At 41.2% G+C, this 21674-nt stretch overlaps 1 protein-coding gene across 2 annotated transcripts; it reads right to left on the reverse strand.

The window, feature by feature from the left end:
• Nucleotides 1-4962: 4962 nt before the first annotated feature.
• Nucleotides 4963-19484, reverse strand: cldn19 (claudin 19). Of its 2 annotated transcripts, none has more exons than XM_010903631.5 (5): nt 18543-19484; nt 11032-11196; nt 10372-10456; nt 9549-9695; nt 4963-6011 (listed from the first exon to the last, which is right to left on the reverse strand). In XM_010903631.5, exons 1-5 carry the CDS (start codon nt 18763-18765, stop codon nt 5963-5965), a joined length of 669 nt encoding a protein of 222 aa, XP_010901933.1. In that variant the 5' UTR covers nt 18766-19484; the 3' UTR covers nt 4963-5962. The 2 variants fall into 2 exon arrangements, with proteins under 2 accessions (XP_010901933.1, XP_010901934.1); XM_010903632.5 differs by having other exon boundaries at nt 4963-6587.
• Between the last annotated feature and the right edge of the window lie 2190 nt (nt 19485-21674).

The following is a 21674-nucleotide window of genomic DNA, read 5'->3' on the forward strand; positions in this document are numbered from 1 at the left end:
ATTATTCAGACACACTGAATGCAATGAAATAGTCCAGTCATCTAATAATCATTTCAATGCCTTTGCATAATGTCGTTGAATGGGCCTGTTGAATTTATGATTTTTACAATGGTAAGGCAATTTCTTACCATTTTGCCGGACAGTGTAAGCGGAGCCGGCTAAGAAGAGTGAATGTCTCTAACTGAGTGAGTGACCCTCGTTAAAAAGCACAGTGGTTAGAGAAGCGGATTTGTGAACTATAGGTCCAGAGTTTGTATATCCTCGCAGGCGAAGTGATGTACGCATTATGAATTATTCCATATAGATGAAAACTTTGATACTAGATACTAGTAAGCCTAACACTGACTAATAAGCTTTTAAAACAGCCAGTGGCAAAAGCAAAACAATTCATAGACACTATGGTGGAGGTAAATTTAATAAGAAATGTTAGTCAGTTTAACACAATCCTCAATGGAGTCTAGCGACTCTTGAAATGTGTAATTCGTAGTGGTTAAAGACGTGCCTCTCATGTGGAAGACCTAAGTTCGAATCTATTGAGAGCAACAACATTTATTCATTATTTCTGGTAGATTCCACGATTCTTTCGTCTTTTCACTTGATGAAAAAGTTAGTTATCGTCGCCTTTATTGATATTTACTGTACGAATGTCATTCATTAATAAAAGAAAAAAGTACATTGTTTTGCCATGAAAGAAAAAAATACAATCTTATGCCATGAAATGAAATCGCTTTGGCAGACTCGCTAGCAATTTCTCAATTCTTGTGACTATTCCAATAAGTTAGTAGATACCGGTAAAGTTTATTACTGGCTAATATGCTGTTAAAATGGCCAGTGGCAAACGCCATACATAGACACTATTTGTGGTGGAGGTAAACTTAGTAAGAAGCGTTAGTCAGTTTAACTGTATCAATGTCATTCACGAATGGCCAATTACCTATTAAAACTGCCAGTGGCAAAAGAGGATTTGTTCAGGATATACAGATACCAGGTGTCAGTATAGACAAGAGGCCATACTGACAACAAGCAAAAGTACAGCTCTGTGGTGTGGTGGTTAACAACAAAGCCTTTCAACTAAGCAACCTGGGTTTGAATCTTGAGATGGCAACACTTTCTATTGCGGCCCGGCTGAACGAGGCTTGCCTGGTATCTTGTGACATCCTGTTTGTGGGAGTTATTACTGAGGTCCTAGATTATGTCAAGAAAGTGTTTGAACTTGACTTTGCAATTAACCCTTTATTATTCAATACTAAGTAAGATTTCAACATTTGATGATCCCTGTACTACTTTGGTTTAAAATTTTCCCACTTGGAGGACTCTTACAAAAGGGGTTCATCTACCCTATTAATTTAAACTTTTTGAATTACTGTAGACATTGCTTTCTCATTTCAGAGATTTGTGATTACTGAGATACTGTTATAACTGTAAGTGACTGGTTTACAATTGGTGACATATGGGAGTCTGGAGATGTGAGCTGGGGAACTGTTGTTGGCTTGCTGCTGTGGTGTGACAAGGACTCTGGCCTTACAGTGACCCAGGTCAAAAATGTTCCAAGCTAATTTGTCCCTTTGTCAGATAATACATCCACCAGAAAGGTGTGGTATCAAAAAGCTGATTGAACAGCATGATCATCACACAGATATACCTTCAATTGGACAATAAAGTTTGCATCCTCTCTAGACATGTCACTACATCGTTTTAGAGAATTTGGCAGTACGTTCAACCGGCCTCATGACTGCAGACGGGGGTGGTTCTAGGCATAAGCAACATAAGCAGTTGCTTAGGACCCTCAACCACTAAGGGGCCCCAAATCTAATGCTAGGGAGCTCACAATCGCTAGGGGAGAGGGGCCCCCAAAAGGCCCTGATTGCAGACTACATTTTACCACACCACCACAAAACCTTACTCTGGCTTCTTTACCTGTGGGACATCCAAAGAACTTCTGCATAAACTGTCAGAGACCATCTCAGATGCATGCTTGTTGTTCTCACCAGGGTTCTTGACCTGACTGCAGTTCGAGGACGTAACCCACTTCAGTGGGCAAATGCTCACCTTCGATGGCCACTGGATAAGGTTGCTCTTCACGGATGAATCCACTGAATCAACCAGTAACTCAGTACAGTTTCTTACATTGTTGTATGTTTCAATTATTGTTTTGTTCACTACATGATGTTGAGTTGAGAAAGGGTAATATCATGCTGTAATAACAGCATGATGTTAAAAATCAAAGCATCTGTAGATGTTGGATATCCATTTTATATACTGTATGCCAGTATGTGTATGATTATATTATTTTTAAATGATTTGGTTGCTATGGTAGTATGGGGATAAATGATTTGGTTGCTATGGTATTATGCCACCAGGGTTAACAGTCCTACATTTACGATAAGAGCCTCGGGATCTTTAGGTACCACGGGCTGTTAGGACACGTTTTAACATTCCATCTGAATGTGCCACGGGTATTGGCATCTGATCCTTAGACCGGAGGGAAGAGTGCCCCCTACTGGCCCTCTAGCACATTCAGGACAGGCGTAGACAAACCCTGCTTACCTTCAGTCAAGATAGCAGCGGAATGCTGCGTTCCTAAGATGCTTTCTTAACAGAATGGAAAAAATATTTCATAATCCAAGTCACATACCCGATACATCTGTAATCGCTGCCAAAACCTTTTATAGGCTACACAGTTTTTACTCAGGGATGCATTCTTACTTCAAAGTCTATTTAAGTTTTATTTTATGTTGATTCTTTCATCGAAAATGTTTTTAAATCCAATTACACTTTAAATATTTCAGTGAGACACATTTGGGTTTTTTGGTTTTGTAACCGTGTTATTTCTTTCCTTCTTCTTTAGTGTTTTTGTTCTGAAGATTGTAAACACACATTTGTTAATAGAACAAAAGATATATACATAATAGGGATGTGCATTAGACCATATTTTACTATCCGAGTAGTATGTGTTGTTATTCGAATAGTATTCGGCTAAACGAAATTCATGTTTTTTAAAACTAGGGATACCACATCAGCTCTACTACATAACGTGCGAAGGACAGGGTGTGGTTCTCATATAACATCGGCTGTTCGTTTGACAAAAAAAAGCGACTGCGTGTATGAAGGGAGCCGTGTGGGTGACACGCGAAAATACAGACCTAGAAAACAATATTATCAACACACAACACTGAGATTATTGGATGGAAGAGTCTAGGGAAGCTAGTTAGCTAAGCTAGCCAGCTATATGCCATTTGCTTATCTCCCAGTTTTCTGCACTCTCAACCGCCTTTCGATTCCACAGCTGAAGTTTTTTGGTCAAATATTTTTTCCGGAGGTGACATGAATTCAGTAAAATATATTCCTTCTTCCCTTGAATTACTTAACTTCCATCCACTTGCTAACAGTAAGCAAATAATTATATATTGGGTCATTCTGACTGACTGGGCCCGACCACACTACCACTTTGATTGAGGAACGTAAAAAACAAACACCTTTGAAGGAGCGCAAGGTATAAAAACGACTTAAAGCGTTATACTTTTTTAAAATGTCATGGTATATCATCATATGTAAACAATTTTGATTGAAATTTTAAAAGTATTTAAAAAAATAAATAATTTCAAGTCTTTATTTCAACCAAAAAACGACTTAAATTGAGTTTAATTGAATACACACACAAGTATTCGAATACTAAATACATTTCAGGTATTGGAGTATTCGACTATCCATGCCCATCCCTAATACATAATGTATATAAAATATGTTGTTGTATAAAAACATGTAGGTCTGAAGGGGATTACAATGCCTGCTGAATGATGCAAATACATAAAATAACAAATAAACACAAACAAATCCTTTATAATTTAAAAACTAATGCTTTTAAGTAATATTGTGTCCTTGGGGCTGTTAAATTACCTAACCTTCAAATCCGTCCCCAACTTGAAGAGACAGTTTCCAGCTTTCAGTTTTTTCTGGTGTGAAAGTTCACGTTTATGCTAGGCACCGACTAACGCTCTACTAGTCACTGCACTTACAATATATCTATATGTTCATAACGGTTTGGGTTGGTACATGCTATACAGTAGATGTGTGTAACTGTACTTGGATGATGTCCAATAGATTGTCTCTTGATCCATAATCCATCAATAAAATGTCTGTTAGATGCTGTGTAAAATATTACTCTGTTTACTAACTCACCCTCTCCCTTCCTCCTTAATCTCAGAAATGTCTATCATAGCTTTGATAAAGGTTGACTTGACCAAATGGCTGTTAAAAATAAATTACTTGCAGAGATAAGGTGAACAGGAGTCCTTTTTATAATTGATGATAACTGACAGAGGCATGTTGAACTTTGAGAATGAGTCTGAGAACACAGAACTACTGAGGCAGAACAGGAATTCCATCATCTAGAATGACTGAGCCACAGGGAGGAAGAGAGGTATTTTGGGTAGAAGAAAGAAAGGGATTCAAGGTAAAAGAAAGGGGGTCGAAACAATCAACAGAGGTAAAGAGGTAAATCATATCAAATGATCCCCCTTGTCTGTCCATACACTCCTGACTCAATATTACTCTGTTTGCGATTATTTCTGTCCACACATGTTCTCTGCAAAACAATGGCATGAATTCACCTCAAAGTCTGACATTGTAAATTACTTCATAATCTGACATTCTTATAGGGAAGAAAAAAATATTTACAATACTGAATGTGACAGGAAAAAACTCTGTGAACACAAAACCCAAATGATTTAATTAAAATTGGCTCCTTTCTACTACTTAAGTTAAAAGTAAATGTTTGAAAGTTAATTGAAAATGTCTGCACTGTTATTGAATACTAACCCTTGAATATTCCTTAATGTATCTTCAGTAATATTGGAATAATGGTATTTATTGTATTTGTCAGGGATTTTAGAGTGTGTATATGCGTGTAGATGCAGTAACCAAGAGGGATGTGTATCAACAAACAAACCATCCAGGAGCACAATGTTTTTATGTTTACTTTAATCTAAAAGAAACAGAACGGAGTATATTTTAAATGAGATACATACAGTCAAATAATAATAGTGAATATTAGATAAAGAAAATGCATGGTGAATAAACGTAGGTAACAGAAAAAGGATTGACCTGATTTACGTTCAGCAACCTGGCCATTGCTAAGTACAGATCCTGTACATGCGACAGTGCTTTCACCATCCGTACAGAAATGAATCTCTTCCATTCACATGAAACCAAATCAGTGTTTAACTAACCACAACGCATGTAAAATATCCTCAGTCCGGGCTACAGGTACTATACTCAAACAGACTCACAACTTTTACAAGGTAAGCCATCACTCTCATCAGTTGTGGTGTACAGTACGAATCTATGATCAGAGATAAAACTATATGTAACAGTTTGTCTGAATGCATTTCATTTCTGTGATAAAAGCAAGAGTATGGATACGTGTACAATATGTTTCATCATATAGGATGTGATACTGTGGAATCCTTGTAGAACAGTCAAAACATACAGCACACACACACACACACAAACACACACATGTTATAAGGCACTGCAGTAGAGCATATATGTAGTAGAAAGGCTGGAGGTGGTGATAAAAACACCTAGGCACGTGTGTGTTCTATGTTCTTTAAACACACCCTGAATGACTTCCTCTCACAGAAACTAAAGACAGACTACAGACAGACAGAAGTATTGATTCAGTTTCACTCTCTGTCCCTCTCAATTATCCAAATACTAGTACATGTGTTTTAACTCTAGTAATATAGCAAAACCCTTCAATATTGTTTCCATACCCACTTGTGTATAGAATACATGGACAAACAATATTAAAATCCCATTAGGACTGGTCTGGAGATGCACTACTTTAAAGAGTGTCTTGTCTGCTTTTGTTTTCTTAGAGAGTCTTGTCTTTTTGTGTTAGACAGTGTCTTGCCTTTTACCAACAATCTAACACATGGTGGGGCCAAAGGAGTCGCCCACATTACAAATACTCCTCCTTTTTCTCTGGTGGGGAACTTTTAACATTTGTTCTGCAATTTAAAAGAAAAAAACATGTTTCAGTAAATGTACACTTGTATTCTCAGAGAACAAAACCAAAAATCACTTTTCTACAAACCCAGAAATCATAGGATATCAATGAAGCAGAAATTAAAAAACAAAAGTAATACAGTTAAAGTTCAGTAAATAAACCATATTTAAAGGACATAATGGAGTTTCTAGTAAAGGGTTCACAGGCTGAAATACAGTAATGCCCCACGTGGTGCAAAGGCATTTAACCACCTAACCACAGTTCTCCTTCACCAGTTCGTGTTTACAAACAGGCTCAAGGGGTTGGGTGAAAAGGGGTGGGGCCAGCTCAAAGGTGTGGTCGACATTTTTTTGCCCCATAACTTATTATCAGAGACTGATAAATTGCAGACATTTAAGAGCATGTTTTGGATTTGGTGGAACAGGAAGCGACATGCTAGAACGGAAAAACAAGGGTCCAAATTTTGAATCTAGGAAGGAACAGGGAAAGGGGAAACATTGAGCGCAACTCGGACAGTCCTCGAAAAAAGGCAGGGGGTGGTCAGTCAGGGAAACTAGTCTCACTCAACAACTCTGCCCTGAATTAGGGAAGAGAAGAAGACAGGCAGAGAAGAACAGCATTAGAGAAGAGGAGACGAGAGGGAGAATCACACATTAGACCTCAGTGTTTCCCCACTACAGGTGGCCTCCCAGGTGTTACTGAAGGGAGAGCTTGGCGTCACATGCTCAGTTAAGACAAGCGAAAAGAGCTGCTAGCCAGGCTTCGCATGAGCCTTTTGGTTAATGAGTGAAAAAACAGTTGATTCTAGGTGCTCATGCAGTGTTTGTTTTTTTTTAGAAGAGAAAGGTCACAGATGCCAACTGAAGCAGTAGAGGATAAAGGCAGGAAAGGTTAGTGGAAGCTCATGATTCACAAAGTACAGACTGTTTGTGTTCTGTGGCATGGAATTTATTAAATATGATGTTGTTTTTGTTTTCGTGCTATTTTTCTGAAAGGAAAACAATGGCAAATTTCAAAATGTGTCGAAACCTGGGCTTAAACGTTCCTGGCTTAATGTTGGACTGTCAGTTAAAGTGTAGCCCTCTCTCACCCAGGGAGACTGAGGGAGAGCTGGAGCTGCAGCTACGCCAAAAGGTTATGCAGCCCTGGAATTCAGTAAATATACAAACTTAATTTAGCATTCTTTCACAACGAACACACTAAATTCAGGAACATAATTGTTACAAAGCTGTTACCTTTCAGTTACCTCTGACAAACAACAAGGAGCTCACATGACAGTTGTGTGCAGCAATAACCGATTAATGGAACTGCTCATGTGAACCCGCCAGACATTTTCTAAATGTATCACCAAAAACAACACACCTTTTATTGTACTGTATATGTATGCTTATGGTCGCTGTCATTTCTCTCTGTCAATGTCTTTCTGCAGCCAATATCTGTTAATCATATCTGTGCGTTGTTTGCATGTGTCGGATGTATTGTAAAAACGTATGGTGTGTTTATTAACTTATGGGGTGTTTCCATCAACTATGTGTTGTAAGTGGGATATTTTATATTCTGTTTTGTACCATAAAGCAGTTGTTAGACATGTCATATCAGTTTCCTAACCGTTCTCTTACATTAAAATCATGCTGGTAAAGATCATGCTGTTTATGGTCTTGTGTTGATGTGTGTATACTAACAAACAGTTGTAGTAAGAGGAGTGGAATTTGGGCTAAGAAGAACAGTTTCTGGAGAATGTTGTTTGTGATGGATCCACATTTCATTTGAATGTAGATACTTAGACAAATGTAAAAGCAATTGATGTGTTAGAAATTGTAGCTTTTAATTTTCATCAAGGAGTGGGCTTTTAAGAAGTTTGGTCACGTTTGTTGTTTGGTAATTACTCTTACAGGACATCTGCTGACGACAGGCTTTTCAAAGTCCACCCCCTCTTTCATTTAGCAAGAGTAAAAGAGGTCCTTCAAGGCCTATGGTCCATGATTCTGAGCACAATGGAACACTCCATACAAAGGCTTTACCAAGAAAAGGGGCCAAACCACCAGAAAATGGGGGGCATTTATTGGTTCTTAGAAAACGTAAATGTTTCAGTTATAGTAAGCACAAATGAACAGTTTCAACCAAATATCTGATGAAGAGAGAAATGTATGTTTCAGAGGCTTTAGATGATTTGAGTAGAGGACTTGAAAGTATTGTATATTCTTGTTGTCTTAAACTAATGTCTTCCCTTGTAATATAGAAATGTTTTTCCAGAGAAAAAACATAAAATGTAGATTCACATCACACTGACCATAGTTACTTGCCTTTAGCTTATAAAGTTCTCAACAGTTCAGTGTTCAATCATAACAGCCTTTTTACGGTAACAGATCATTTCTGTACTTAAAATTCAGCTGGCTAGTTGGACAATGGTTTTCAGTAGCAAAAAGTTGTATGAAATACAAACTGAATGTCCATTGAAAAGGAAATAATTTTGGCTATGGAGCACCAGAAAAGTGAATCCACAGATAATATTCTAGTCATGTTAATAGGTCAGGTAATAGTCCCTACCCTGGGTAATCTCTAAGTTATGTTACTTGTGGATGATGGATAGTGTGGACTTGCATGGATGTGTTAATGAACAAAGCATGATTCTCAATTTTCTTTGTTTTCTCAAGGTATTTTCTGTGTTTGTTTCTGTTCCATGTTCATTTTGTAAAGCATCTTTGAGTCACTGAAAAGCGCTATATAAATATAATGCACTGTTATAATTATTATTATGATGTTAAGGCATGCAATGATAGGAATCCCTCTGTCTCTCATTGAAACTACAGTCATATTAGCTCACAACGTATACTCCCCTTTGTCTCTACATCTGATTTGAACTGATGACATTATAAATGCTCAGCGGACATTCAGAATGTCAGCTCTTTATGATGTCATCGACTACATTCAGTTCCAAGGTTTTGAAGACACAACACAACATACACATTTAACTCCACCCAGAAAGCTTTGGTTCTTTCAAATAGCTAATGAGGTGCAAAATCTGCATTTTCAATTGTAATCAAAGCTATAGGATCAAATTCAGAAGACTTAATGAAAATAAATGTCCAGTATACATCCAGTATACGTTTAATAATGTTTAATGATTCAAAAGTCAAATGACAGATTCTATTATAAAATGCTTTTAAAAGGATTAATGAAGCAAGGTCATTATCCTCTTTGCCATTTTTTAGAGTAATGTGTGTGTGTGTGTGTGTGTGTAAATGTTTGGCCATGTTCCCCGGCTCAGATATTGCTGATGCTTGCCAGGTCATACAACACCTGGATAGGTATTTTATGTATCATCAAACCAGATGAAATGCTGTAGCATTCTGTCAGGCAAGGACAACAGTTAATGACACGGCATGCAGCCACTGGTTTATGCATGCAACTTCTGAGCAGGGGAAGAAAACCATCCTGAGCTTTATGTATCAGTTAAAGGGGAAAAGGGGGAGAAGGAAAGTGTGGTCTTTGCTTTCTGTTTGGGTGGCTACTGGGAGAGGGTGGGGTTTACACGTACTCCCTTGCTGTGGATGGTTGTGATTGGCGGTAGTACTGCTGTCCTCTCCTCTCCTCATTAGAGCAAGAGCAGCACAGGAAGGAACCGCCCAGAACTGTCAAACTGGCCGCCGCCCATCCCACGAACAGCGCAGACCCAAACTCATATCTGCAGGGAAAATAATTTGTTTTTTTAAAGTATTATGTGTCTTTACAGAACTGGAGTACATTACAGTACTATAGACATGACATCTGCTCTACAATATGTGTCTTTAAAGTACCATAGACATGGCATCTGTATTACTGTACGTCTCTTTACAGTACTATAGACATGACATCTGTTCTACAATATGGCTCTTTACAGTACCATAGACATGGCATCTGTACTACAATATAGCTCTTACAGTACTATAGACATGGCATCTGTACTACAATATGGCTCTTTACAGTACTATAGACATGGCATCTGTACTACAATATGGCTCTTTATAGTACTATAGACATGATATCTGTACTACAATATGGCTCTTTACAGTACTATAGACATGGCATTTGTACTACAATATGGCTCTTTACAGTACTATAGGCATGACATCTGTTCTATAATATGTCTCTTTACAGTACTATAGACATCACATCTGTTCTACAATATGGCTCTTTACAGTACTATAGACATGATATCTGTACTACAATATGGCTCTTTACAGTACTATAGACATGATATCTGTACTACAATATGGCTCTTTACAGTACTATAGACATGGCATTTGTACTACAATATGGCTCTTTACAGTACTATAGACATGATATCTGTACATAGTTTGTGACCAGTGTGACAGTGTTACCTAGCATTGACCGGTGTGTTTGGATTGAAGAACTGATAGGACACTTGAGTGGCATACCAGGACACAGACACCAGCGTACACAGACCTGCACAGAGTGACAGGGAGCAAGAGAGAGAATGTCAATAAAAAGGAATTATTACACAGAACAAGGTCTCACACACACACACACACACACATATATAATCACATTTGCAATAACTCTGAGGTTGTTGTTGTTGTGCTCTCACACTCTCTCTCTGGCTCATATTTATCTGTGGGGTCAGGGGAGCTTGAGTAATGTGTCCTAAATCACCACTTCCTGTTTACAGCTGGAACCCTAATTACTCAGAAGACCCCTGGTGAGAGTCTTGGAGGAATGCAAGACAACAACCCTGAAAGACTGCTTTCACTCAAAAATCTAAAGTGAGGGCAGAATGATGAATTCCAATGACTGTAGAAAGAAAATCAACAAGAAGTACAACTCACTGTTCTGCTTGAAAATTAAAGGCGGTTACATTTTCAAAGAGCCATTTAAATTCTTAATGATTGCCTAAGCAGCACAGTGTTTGTCACCTGATGTTAATGACAAGTTGTGGTGAATCTGTGTTACCATGCAGCTGCCCACACTCTTTCTTTAGTCACATGACAGCCATAGAATGGCCATCCCAAAGGCGTCGTCACCTGCCAGCAGGAAGAGGGCTCCTCCAGACACAGCGATGCGTCCTTTAGAAATGGGGTTGTTGTCGCCCACTTTGGTGCACTTCATCCCCACCACACTCACGATCATTCCTATGAAGCCCAGCAGCACGGACACCACCATCAGGGCACGACACGTCTGAATGTGAACTGTGGGAGGAGAGGTAGAGATGGGAGAAAGGAGACCGAGGTGTCCCAGAAGAAGAGGAAGTGAGGAACAGGAGGGGTGAGCAGGGAGGGCATGTGAGGAGAAAGAGGCAGGAGGGGAAGAGAGGAAATACACACAGTGGGTCTGTTAGGGCAGTTTACGACCTGATTACGATCAAAGACACGGTGCACACTGAATACCTCCACACAGCGATGTGTATTCAAAAGAATATCCACATATAATCAATCATCCAATCATCTCTCTGTTTCTCAGTATCTGTGGTTTAAGCGCATTATTTTCTTCCTCGATCCATCTTCATCTCTCCCTATCTCTCCCCTACCCTATCTCCCTAACCCTGTCTCTCACCCTGTCTGTCTCCCTATCTCCCTCTCTCTACCCATCCCTCGCTCCTCTATGCGTCCCTGTCTCTGCCTCCTTATCGCTCTTTCTCTGTAAGAACTCATTATGTTTTCCACTGCTATGTTCCAAAATGAGACGATGAAGGCAGCCTCAGTCCAGAGTTTGACTTAACGGTCCTTCTCAATCCCTCCAAATCAGTCCACAGTGGTTTGACCACTCGGGAATTCCACGATAACCCACACAGACATCAGTACGCACATAACTCAGTGGGCGGCACGTTTGACGTATTTACACATGCAGTGCAACACAATCTCATACACATCTCAAATGCATTTGCGCACATTCACACACATAAACTCATAACATAAACAACATACACGCACACCCAAACCCCACCCCCACCTCCCAACCACACACACACACGGACACAGACACACAGTAGGAGGACCCTTACATGTTTCACACAGTGGGATTAGTGGGATTTTGTCACAAAGCGGGATTGTTTTCACGCTGCTGTCGCCACGGCGATCAAACACCGCAGCCCGCAACTCACGGTCACACAGCATTCTTGACAACAGAGTCTACAAAGCTAACACAACGGCAGATCAACGTGTTACTACAGTAAGACCCTCAAAGTTTAAAGCAAAGGTCTACTCCAGCCATTATGGAGGTCCACAGCTCAACATTAGATACAAACTCTCCCCACCGCCACCCCTTAACATGACACATTTCTAAAATGTCGTAAAATATTTAGGCTGCAATAACAAAAACACCACAGACAGTACTGCCACAGCTACAGTGGATATAAAAAGTCTATCCACTGTTAAAATGCCAGGTTCTTGTGAATGAGACAAAGATAAATCATGTCAGAACTTTCCACTTTTAATGTGACCTATAACGTGAACAATTAAATTGAAAAACAAACTGAAATCTTTGAGGGGAAAAATAAAAGATGAGTACTCACAATAGCCTGGTTGCATAAGTGTGCACACCCTTAAACTAATACTTTGTTGAAGCACCTTTTGATTTTATTACAGCACTCAGTCTTTTTGGGTAGGAGTCTATTAGCATGGCACATCTTGACGTGACAATATTTGCCCACTCTTCTTTGCAAAAGCGCTCCAAATCTGTCAGATTGCAAGGACATCTCCTGGGCACAGCCCTCTTCAGATCACCCCACAGATGTTCAATTGGATTCACGTCTGGGCTCTGGCTGGGCCTTTCCAAAAATTAAATTTTCTTCTGGTGAAGCCATGCTTTTGTGGATTTGGATGTGTGCTTTGGGTCATTGTCGTGCTGAAAGGTGAACTTCATCTTCAGCTTTCTAACAGACACCTGAAGGTTTTGTGCCAAAACTGCCTGGTATTTGGAACTGTTCATAATTCCCTCCACCCTGACTAAGGACCTGGTTCCAGCTGAAGAAAAACATCCTTAAAGCTTGATGCTACCACCACCATGCTTCACTGTGGGTATGGTGTTCTTTGGGTGATGTGCAGTGTTGTTTTTGTGACAAACATACCTTTTGGAATTATGGCCAAAAAGTTCAACCTTGGTTTCATCAGACCATAACACATTTTCCCACATGCTTTTGGGGGATTTGATGTTTGTTTTGGAACCCTTCAGCCCAGCTTGAATGTTTTTCTTTGTAAGAAAAGGCTTCTGTCTTGTCACCCTACCCCATAGCCCATTCATATGTCGAATACAGGAGATTGTTGTCACATGTAACACACAGCCAGTATTTGCCAGAAATTCCTGCAGTATCTTTAATGTTTCTGTAGGCCTCTTGGAAGCCTCCCTGTCCAGTTTTCTCCTTGTCATCCAGTAATGTCTCTGTTGTGCCATATTTTCTCCACTTGATGATGACTGTCTTAACTGTGTTCCATGGTATATCTAATGCTTTGGAAATTCTTTTGTACCCTTTTCCTGACTGATATCTTTCAACAATGAGATCCCTCTGGAAGCTCTCTGCGGACCATGGCTTTTGCTCTGAGATGCAACTAAGAAAATGTCAGGAAAAACAGCTTAACTTTATTTGTGATTTATCAGTTACTATAAATGATGGCAGGTGTGTAATTAATTCTATTTAACATGAGTTTGAATGTGATTGGTTAATTCTGAACACAGCCACATCCCCAGTTATAAGAGGGTGTGCAGACTTATGCAACCAGGTTATTGTAAGCTTTATATTTAAAAGAATTCCCCCTCGAAGATTTTAGTTTGTTTTTCAAGTGAATTGTTCACATTATAGGTCACATTAAAGGTGGAAAAAGTTCTGACATGATTTATCTTTGTCTCATTGTTTTACATCACAAAAACCTGGCATTTTAACAGGGGTGTGTAGACTTTTTATGTCCACTGTATAACTGCCACAGTTCTCCCAACAATGGAATTAAACAGGGCGCTCTCTGATGCTGTGAGAATCAAATTCACAGCAGCATAACAACATTTTTCCCAACATACTTAAGAAATAGACATGTCCTTTTTAACTGGAAAACAAACACACACACTCACAGTCTGATAATAAATAACCTCTCAGAAGCTGACCTGACAGGGTTGGTGATGGGTGGACAAGCTTTGAAGTCAGATTTATGTGTGGGATCACTTGAAGGACACTTTTAATGGCGTATGTGAGAAAGAGGTTTTATTTTCTCTTTCATCCATTCTTGTCTTTTTTTTTTTAAGTGTGTGTGGGGAGTACGGGCTGGCCCTACAGGGCCTCTGTCTGATCAATGGAGTAACAGAGCGGTCCAGGGTGTTGTTCCCACCCTCGTCTACCCTGTGCCAAGGCCGGGCAGTGCCAGGCACAGACTGTGTGGACGTGGACGTTGACCGTGGACCTTGTCCTTTGTTACGTATATTTTTGAAACTGACCTTTAGCTGACCCTCTTATCCAGTGTGACTTACATATATTAGATCTAGCAACTACATAGATCTAGCAACTGCAGTATAATTATCTTCCTTTACATTTTGGTTACGGGGGGAGGAGTGCAGAATAAAAAGCCAGGTCGAAGCTGGGGATGATTAGAAGGCCAAATTGCACATTTTATCCAGGACACTGGGGTTGACATCTCTACTTTTACAATGCAATCTTGAAAGACAGGACCACCTTTGAACATTTCACCCTAAAGACAGCATCCTAAACTGGGATTTGATCATTAGATCATCCTGGGACAGGATGATCTAATGCTTAAGCTGCCAGTGGGATATGCTTGCTATGGAGCATACCTGTACCTTTCTATGTAACAATCCCCTGAAAACAGAAGACAGTTCCTAACACTCCCTCTGTCATTCTATTAATGTAGATGTCAGTGTGACGTGCACAGACTGAGCCCTGGAGCCCTTATATGTGGATGAGAAAAGTCATATCAGCCTTCAGCTTCAGAGGCATATTTTACATTTACACTACCAAAGGACCATCATCACACACGTCCAGTTAGCAAGAAACAAAACCACACTACATTTTGATAGAGGGAAAATAGAGAGAAAGAAATGTGGAATAGAAAGGGATGTACTGAAGACAGAGCGAGAGAGAACAAGAACGGAGAGGAGATGAACAATGAGGGCCAGTACGTAGCTGTGACTGTCTCTACAGATGACCTCACAGTGGCCCGTGTGGAACCGACGATAGGGCCCTGGTGTAGTGGGAGGGAACAGGCGATGGGGCTCTGGTGTAGTGTGAGGGAACGGGATAGGGCCCTGGTGTAGTGGGAGGGAACAGGGGATAGCGCCATGGTGTAGTTGGAGGGAACATGCGATGGGACCCTGGTGTAGTGTGAGGGAACAGGCGATGGGGCTCTGGTGTAGTGTGAGGGAACAGGCGATGGGGCCCTGGTGTAGTGGGAGGGAACAGGGGATAGCGCCATGGTGTAGTTGGAGGGAACATGCGATGGGACCTGGTGTAGTGTGAGGGAACAGGCGATAGGGCCCTGGTGTAGTGTGAGGGAACAGGCGATGGGGCTCTGGTGTAGTATGAGGGAACAGGGGATAGGGCCCTGGTGTAGTGGGAGGGAACAGGCGATGGGGCCCTGGTGTAGTTTTAGGGAACAGGCGATAGGGCCCTGGTGTAGTGTGAGGGAACAGGCGATGGGGCTCTGGTGTAGTGTGAGGGAACAGGCGATGGGGCCCTGGTGTAGTGTTAGGGAACAGGCGATGGGGCCCTGGTGTAGTGGGAGGGAACAGGGGATAGGGCCCTGGTGTAATGGGAGGGAACAGGCGATAGGGCCCTGGTGTAGTGGGAGGGAACAGGCGATGGGGCTCTGGTGTAGTGTGAGGGAACAGGCGATGGGGCCCTGGTGTAGTGTTAGGGAACAGGCGATGGGGCCCTGGTGTAGTGGGAGGGAACAGGGGATAGGGTCCTGGTGTAGTGGGAGGGAACAGGGGATAGGGCCCTGGTGTAATGGGAGGGAACAGGCGATAGGGCCCTGGTGTAGTGGGAGGGAACAGGCGATGGGGCTCTGGTGTAGTGTGAGGGAACAGGCGATGGGGCCCTGGTGTAGTGTTAGGGAACAGGCGATGGGGCCCTGGTGTAGTGGGAGGGAACAGGGGATAGGGCCCTGGTGAAATGGGAGGGAACAGGCGATAGGGCCCTGGTGTAGTGGGAGGGAACAGGCGAAGGGGCCCTGGTGTAGTGTTAGGGAACTGGCGATAGGGCCCTGGTGTAGTTGGAGGGAACAGGCGATAGGGCCCTGGTGTTGTGGGAGGAAACAGGCAATAGGGCCCTGGTGTAATGGAAGGGAACATGCGATGGGGCCCTGGTGTAGTGGGAGGAAACAGGCAATAGGGCCCTGGTGTAATGGAAGGGAACAGGCGATGGGGCCCTGGTGTAGTGGGAGGGAACAGGGGATAGGGCCATGGTGTAGTTGGAGGGAACAGGGAATGGGGCCATGGTGTAGTTTTGAGAAAACACAGAGAAACAACTTTTCTCCGTGTTTTCAGCACCACTGTTAAGAACAAACAGAAGTTAAGCAGGATTCTGATTCTGATTTCTGAAGTCAGTGTCAAAATCTCAAGATTCCTCTAGACCAGTATCAGCTTCAGTAGTGTCCTTATCTTTGTTGTTGTGGTGTCAAGACCTCCCAGACCTGCTTATTACTACTTCAATTGGTTTACAGTCACAGGGTTTGAAAATGAATTGACTTTATACAATTAATCAGATTTGTTTTTTAAAGTCCATCAGCTTCTATTGCAGTTATTTGGCATAGTCAAACTCCCCAACAGAACAGTCTGGTGAACAATTACTCCTCATCACATGTTCTGCAATCTGTTTACTGGAGTAGAAGGGTTCCACCTAACCCAAACACACGCACAGACCAGGGGTGTAATAAAATGTCAAAATGTCTTGAAAGAAACTGTTCACTCTATCGGACACATTTAGGTGGTTCACTTCCAATTACATTACATTTGGTTCTTTTTGGTTCATTGTGAATACAGCTTAAACCTCCACTACACACGCTTCAACACACACACACACACACACACATACACAGCTCACATCAAAGACCGGTACTCAGCCTGACCATAGTATACCAGAGAGAAAGATCTAGCATTTCCTCGATAGTAAAGTACAGTGAGTGTGCCAAATGGTCCAGTACAGTAAGATAATCACCTGTTTTCCTCACTTTCAACAAGATGCCTTGCTTGGCAAGACAGCAACAAGCATCAGAAAACATGATAGTATTATGTGGATAAAGGTTTTCAGTCAGTAGTAAGTATTTCATGCTCTTTGTTCACACCCGCTGATTTTCCGAACACAGGCACACACACATACACACACACGCACACACGCACACACACTCATAGGGACTGAGTGGAACAATGCAATGTATGTAGGGAGGACAGAGAACATTCTGAGAATATCTCTGGTGTTTGGCTCAACACTGGGCTTTTCTTCTCCTAACAACCACTATTCATCACACGGACAATACTGTTTTTATTATGCCCATGAGCCAAAAGAGACGCAAGCTCCAGCTAACCTCTTGCAGAGAAAGCCACAGATAATGTTTTGATATAATGAATTGCGCAGCAGACAAACATTAGCAAAATACCCGGTTTGTTGTTTGGGGGCAGGGTGCGTCACAGGGGCTAACATGGGTATACATGTTTCTTAACCAGCCACAAAGAAATGCAGACGACTGCAAAAGGTGGTTTGTTAGAATTACAGTAAAAGTGTTTGACCAAGTCCTCCGCCTGTAACTTTTCATTGGCAATTCTAATGTGGGTGAAGACAATGGACTGATGAATGTAATCTGCCTGCCATTAATTATAAGTCAGTAGGTCTACAGTAAACAGATCTGAGATGACGGGAGCCTCATGTTCTGGGCTAATTTATGCCGGAACCCCACATTCCTTTCTCTCTAACACTCTCTCTCTCTTCCCTTTTTCCCATCTCAATTTCTTTTCCTTTCTTTCCTTCTCACTCCATCCCTCTCTCTTTGTTGCTTCTGTCTCCCCTCTCATTTTCTCCCTCTCCCACTCCATCCCACTTCTTCAATAAACAGGCCAACAGCAGCAGTTTTAATATGATAGATTTATGCCTTACTTTAATATGTCCCAGACAGTTTGAATAATTGTCTTGTAATTTGTTTCTGCATTCATTTGCTGAATCATGCAATTTGTCAAATGAATAATATGACAAAGCTGTTGCTATGAAAACACTATAAATCAATCCAGTTAATGGCCCATGTTTGGTACTGGGTAAACTGAACGTTTATAATTGAAGCAACAGCTACGATATAAGTCATCTTATAATTACCAACTCCAATCAGACGCATTACTGCTAATACAAAGGAGCATAAGACCGCACTCAAACTGAGAGAAAGAGAATGCAAACAGAATTTAAAAAAAGAAAACCTAAAAAAGAGAGGGTTTGTTTTCAGATGCCACGGAATGCTGAGGAAGACAGTTGGAGACAGAGACAGGAAGATGCATTGGAATAAAGTGATGTAAGTAGAGATTGTGACAGATCAGACGTACACGTAATGCTACTCACCGTCTAGTGACAACATAGAGTCAAACACCTTGCATTGTACCTGTCCGGTACTCTGGGAGGCACAGCTCATCCACAAGCCCTCGTAGAGCCCCACAGCCGTGATGATGGCATCACCGGCGTACGAAGACTGCTTCCACTGGGGCAGAGCCGTGGTGGAAATGATGCCAATCCAACCACCCAATGCCAGGAAGTAGCCCAGCAACTGGAAACCTGAGTTTGCCATCCTGTCTTTAAGTCTGCTTCTGTTTGTTTTCACTTGTCTTTTTCTCTGTTAGGCTACGTGTCTTTATGGGATCTTCTAAAGCGTTGTTTTCTTTGTCAACACCTCTCTCTCTGTCTTTCCTTTCTTTTTCTCCGTCCTAATTCTGTCCTGTTCTTTTGTTACTATTTTGTTCTCTCCAGAACACCTGGAGTAGTGGCGTAGCACAGTGTTTCCACACACAGACAGTATTGGATGCGGGGATGTAACACAGGACTCGCACACACTCCTGTTGTCTCTCAGATGAACAGAATCACCACAAAGTCCAACACCACTTTACAAACAATCCAAATTTCAATGCAACCCCAAGTGTTCCAACAGTGCCCTTTCCTCTTTCTTTCTCTATGGTCTCCTTTCTGTTCACTCTCCAGTCCGTCTGAGCATCTCCTTGACCCTCTACTGTCTCTCACACATCTGCTGTTCTTCCTCTCCCTTTTCCTCTTTTTCTTGAGTTGGAGGTATGTGTCCAGGTCTTGACTCGACTGCTGTTCCCTGTTCGTCCGAGGTGATCAGGTGGTCAGGCTTGGTCACTAGGCTCACTGGGCTGCCTCAGATACTGCATGGTTTCTCCTGACACTTTGCCTTTCTTTCTCTCACCAACACCCTTTCTGTCTGCTCTGCACTCTCCAAAGGTTCAACAAGGGGTAAGACCAAAAAACTAGAAAAGGGGTAAGACAGAAAGCCCCTGAAAGGCAGAGCGAAGAGGGGCCAAGAGCTATGAACAGATTGGCTCCTTCAGTGTTCTAGAAACGCCCAATAGGAGGGGTAGAGGAGAGAGAGCAGGGTAGGGGGGGTTTAGAGAAATGGCTGAAGATAGAGAAAGGGAGAGAGAGAGTGACAGAAATCTAAACTACAAAACACTTTCCATAGCATAAAAACCCAAGCGGTACACTTTCTATGTCCTCAATGTCTGTCACAAAATTGTAATCTCTTATTCATTCCTGTGCCCCCACAATGCAGCAGGATATTTCTGACATTCAACATTGTTTTAACAAATTTTTAATGTCAACATTGTTCTCCACAGTCTTGCATTAGTTATCTTAAAGATGTGCATACTGACACTTGAACAAGTACCCAAATTGAATAGGTACCCCTGTAAGTATACGCATGGATACTAGACAGAAGGTGGGAGAATTAATATTAGTTTACAATGTTTTCCTTCCTAGAAAGAAATACTCTCTAACTTTTGAAAGTATGAAGAGGGTTGTTCAAGCTGCACTCCTCCAGTACTTGACCAGGGTGATATTAAGTGGATGAATGTGGGAGTATCTGTTTTGATGTGAGGCTCACTCTTCAATCATTCAGCCTTACGTTTCATCAATGGTGTTCATGCTTTAAATACATTTCATAAAGCCCTTTTTCCATCTGCAGTTACAAAGTCCTTATACAGACACCTAGCCTAACAACAAGACATTACATTTTTTTTAGCAAATTGCTCAGCTCTGAGGTGCAATGTAAAAAGGGCTTTATGAATTAATTTGATTGATTGATCAGTACTCTTCTGTCTGTGCCAGGAGTTTATAGGTAAAAAAAAAAAGATTCTGCCGGACACTTCCATCAGTCACGTGGTGTGTGAAACACAGGCTTCCAGTGTGACGGAAAATGTTTGATTCAGTTAATGATCAGTGATACTTTCATTGGCTGTGATTGTCTGCAAAGCAAGGGGTCCAACATTACACATCCCTATTTTGAGTCTTTGGGTATTATCACAGTCAATTTATGACAGAAATGGTTATAGTAGGAGGTGCTCAACATATGCGGGAATCCTTGATATCAAAAAAACTACAAAAACTTGTGTACTGTAGGTAATTTGTTGTTGGTAATTTGCATTTTATTCTCTCCTGAAAAAGAGGACTGATCCTGAACATAACTTAATTAATACAACAAAATCAGCATTATGAAAGCGTGTTTTAATCTGGTCTACCAGTTAGGTATGGTTTACCCAGTATGTTTTTATGTGGTCTAACAGTAAGGTATGGGTTACCTAGTATGTTTTTATCTGGTCTACCTGTTAGTTATGGGTTACCCAGTATGTTTTCATCTGGTCTACCAGTTAGGTATGGGTTACCTAGTATGTTTTTATCGGGTCTACCAGTTAGATATGTTGTACCCAGTATGTTTTTATCTGGTCTACCAGTTAGGTATGGGTTAACGAGTACGTTTTTATCTGGTCTACCAGTTAGGTTAGGGTTACCCATTATGTTTTTATCTGGTCTACCAGTTAGGTTAGGGTTACCCATTATGTTTTTATCTGGTCTGCAGTTAGGTATATTTTACCCAGTATGTTTTTATCTGGTCTACCAGTTAGTTACGGGTTACCAAGTATGTTTTTATCTGGTCAACCAGTTAGGTATGGGTTACCCAGTATGTTTTTATCTGGTCTACCAGTTAGTTACGGGTTAACCAGTATGTTTTTATCTGGTGTACAAGTTAGTTACGGGTCATCCAGTATCTTTTTATCTGGTCTGCAGTTAGCTATGTTTAATCCAGTATGTTTTCATCTGGTCTACCAGTTGGTTATGTTTCACCCAGTATATTTGAACCCAGTTGTTAAAGGATCAGCACCATAAAACGACAAACACACATAAATCAGCATTAAACCGATAAGCGTGTTAAAGGACATGTCACACCTAGACAACCAGTGTAGAAATTATGGTCTGGCCAAGAAAAGGTATTCCCATTCCCATGGAAACCTGTATAATTGAGACCCTGGAGTTAGAAAGAATGGAACTAAAAGAGAGGAGAAAAAGAGAGGGTGGTAGATTAAGCAAGTGAGTAAGAGGGGTAGAGGGAGGCTGGATTCAGGGTAAAAAAAATAAAAAGGAAGACAGAGGGAAATAACAGTGAGCATGTTATTGTGTGAATGTGTGAGA

Source organism: Esox lucius, chromosome 17, assembly GCF_011004845.1.
Source record: "Esox lucius isolate fEsoLuc1 chromosome 17, fEsoLuc1.pri, whole genome shotgun sequence".
Classification (NCBI taxonomy): domain Eukaryota; kingdom Metazoa; phylum Chordata; class Actinopteri; order Esociformes; family Esocidae; genus Esox; species Esox lucius.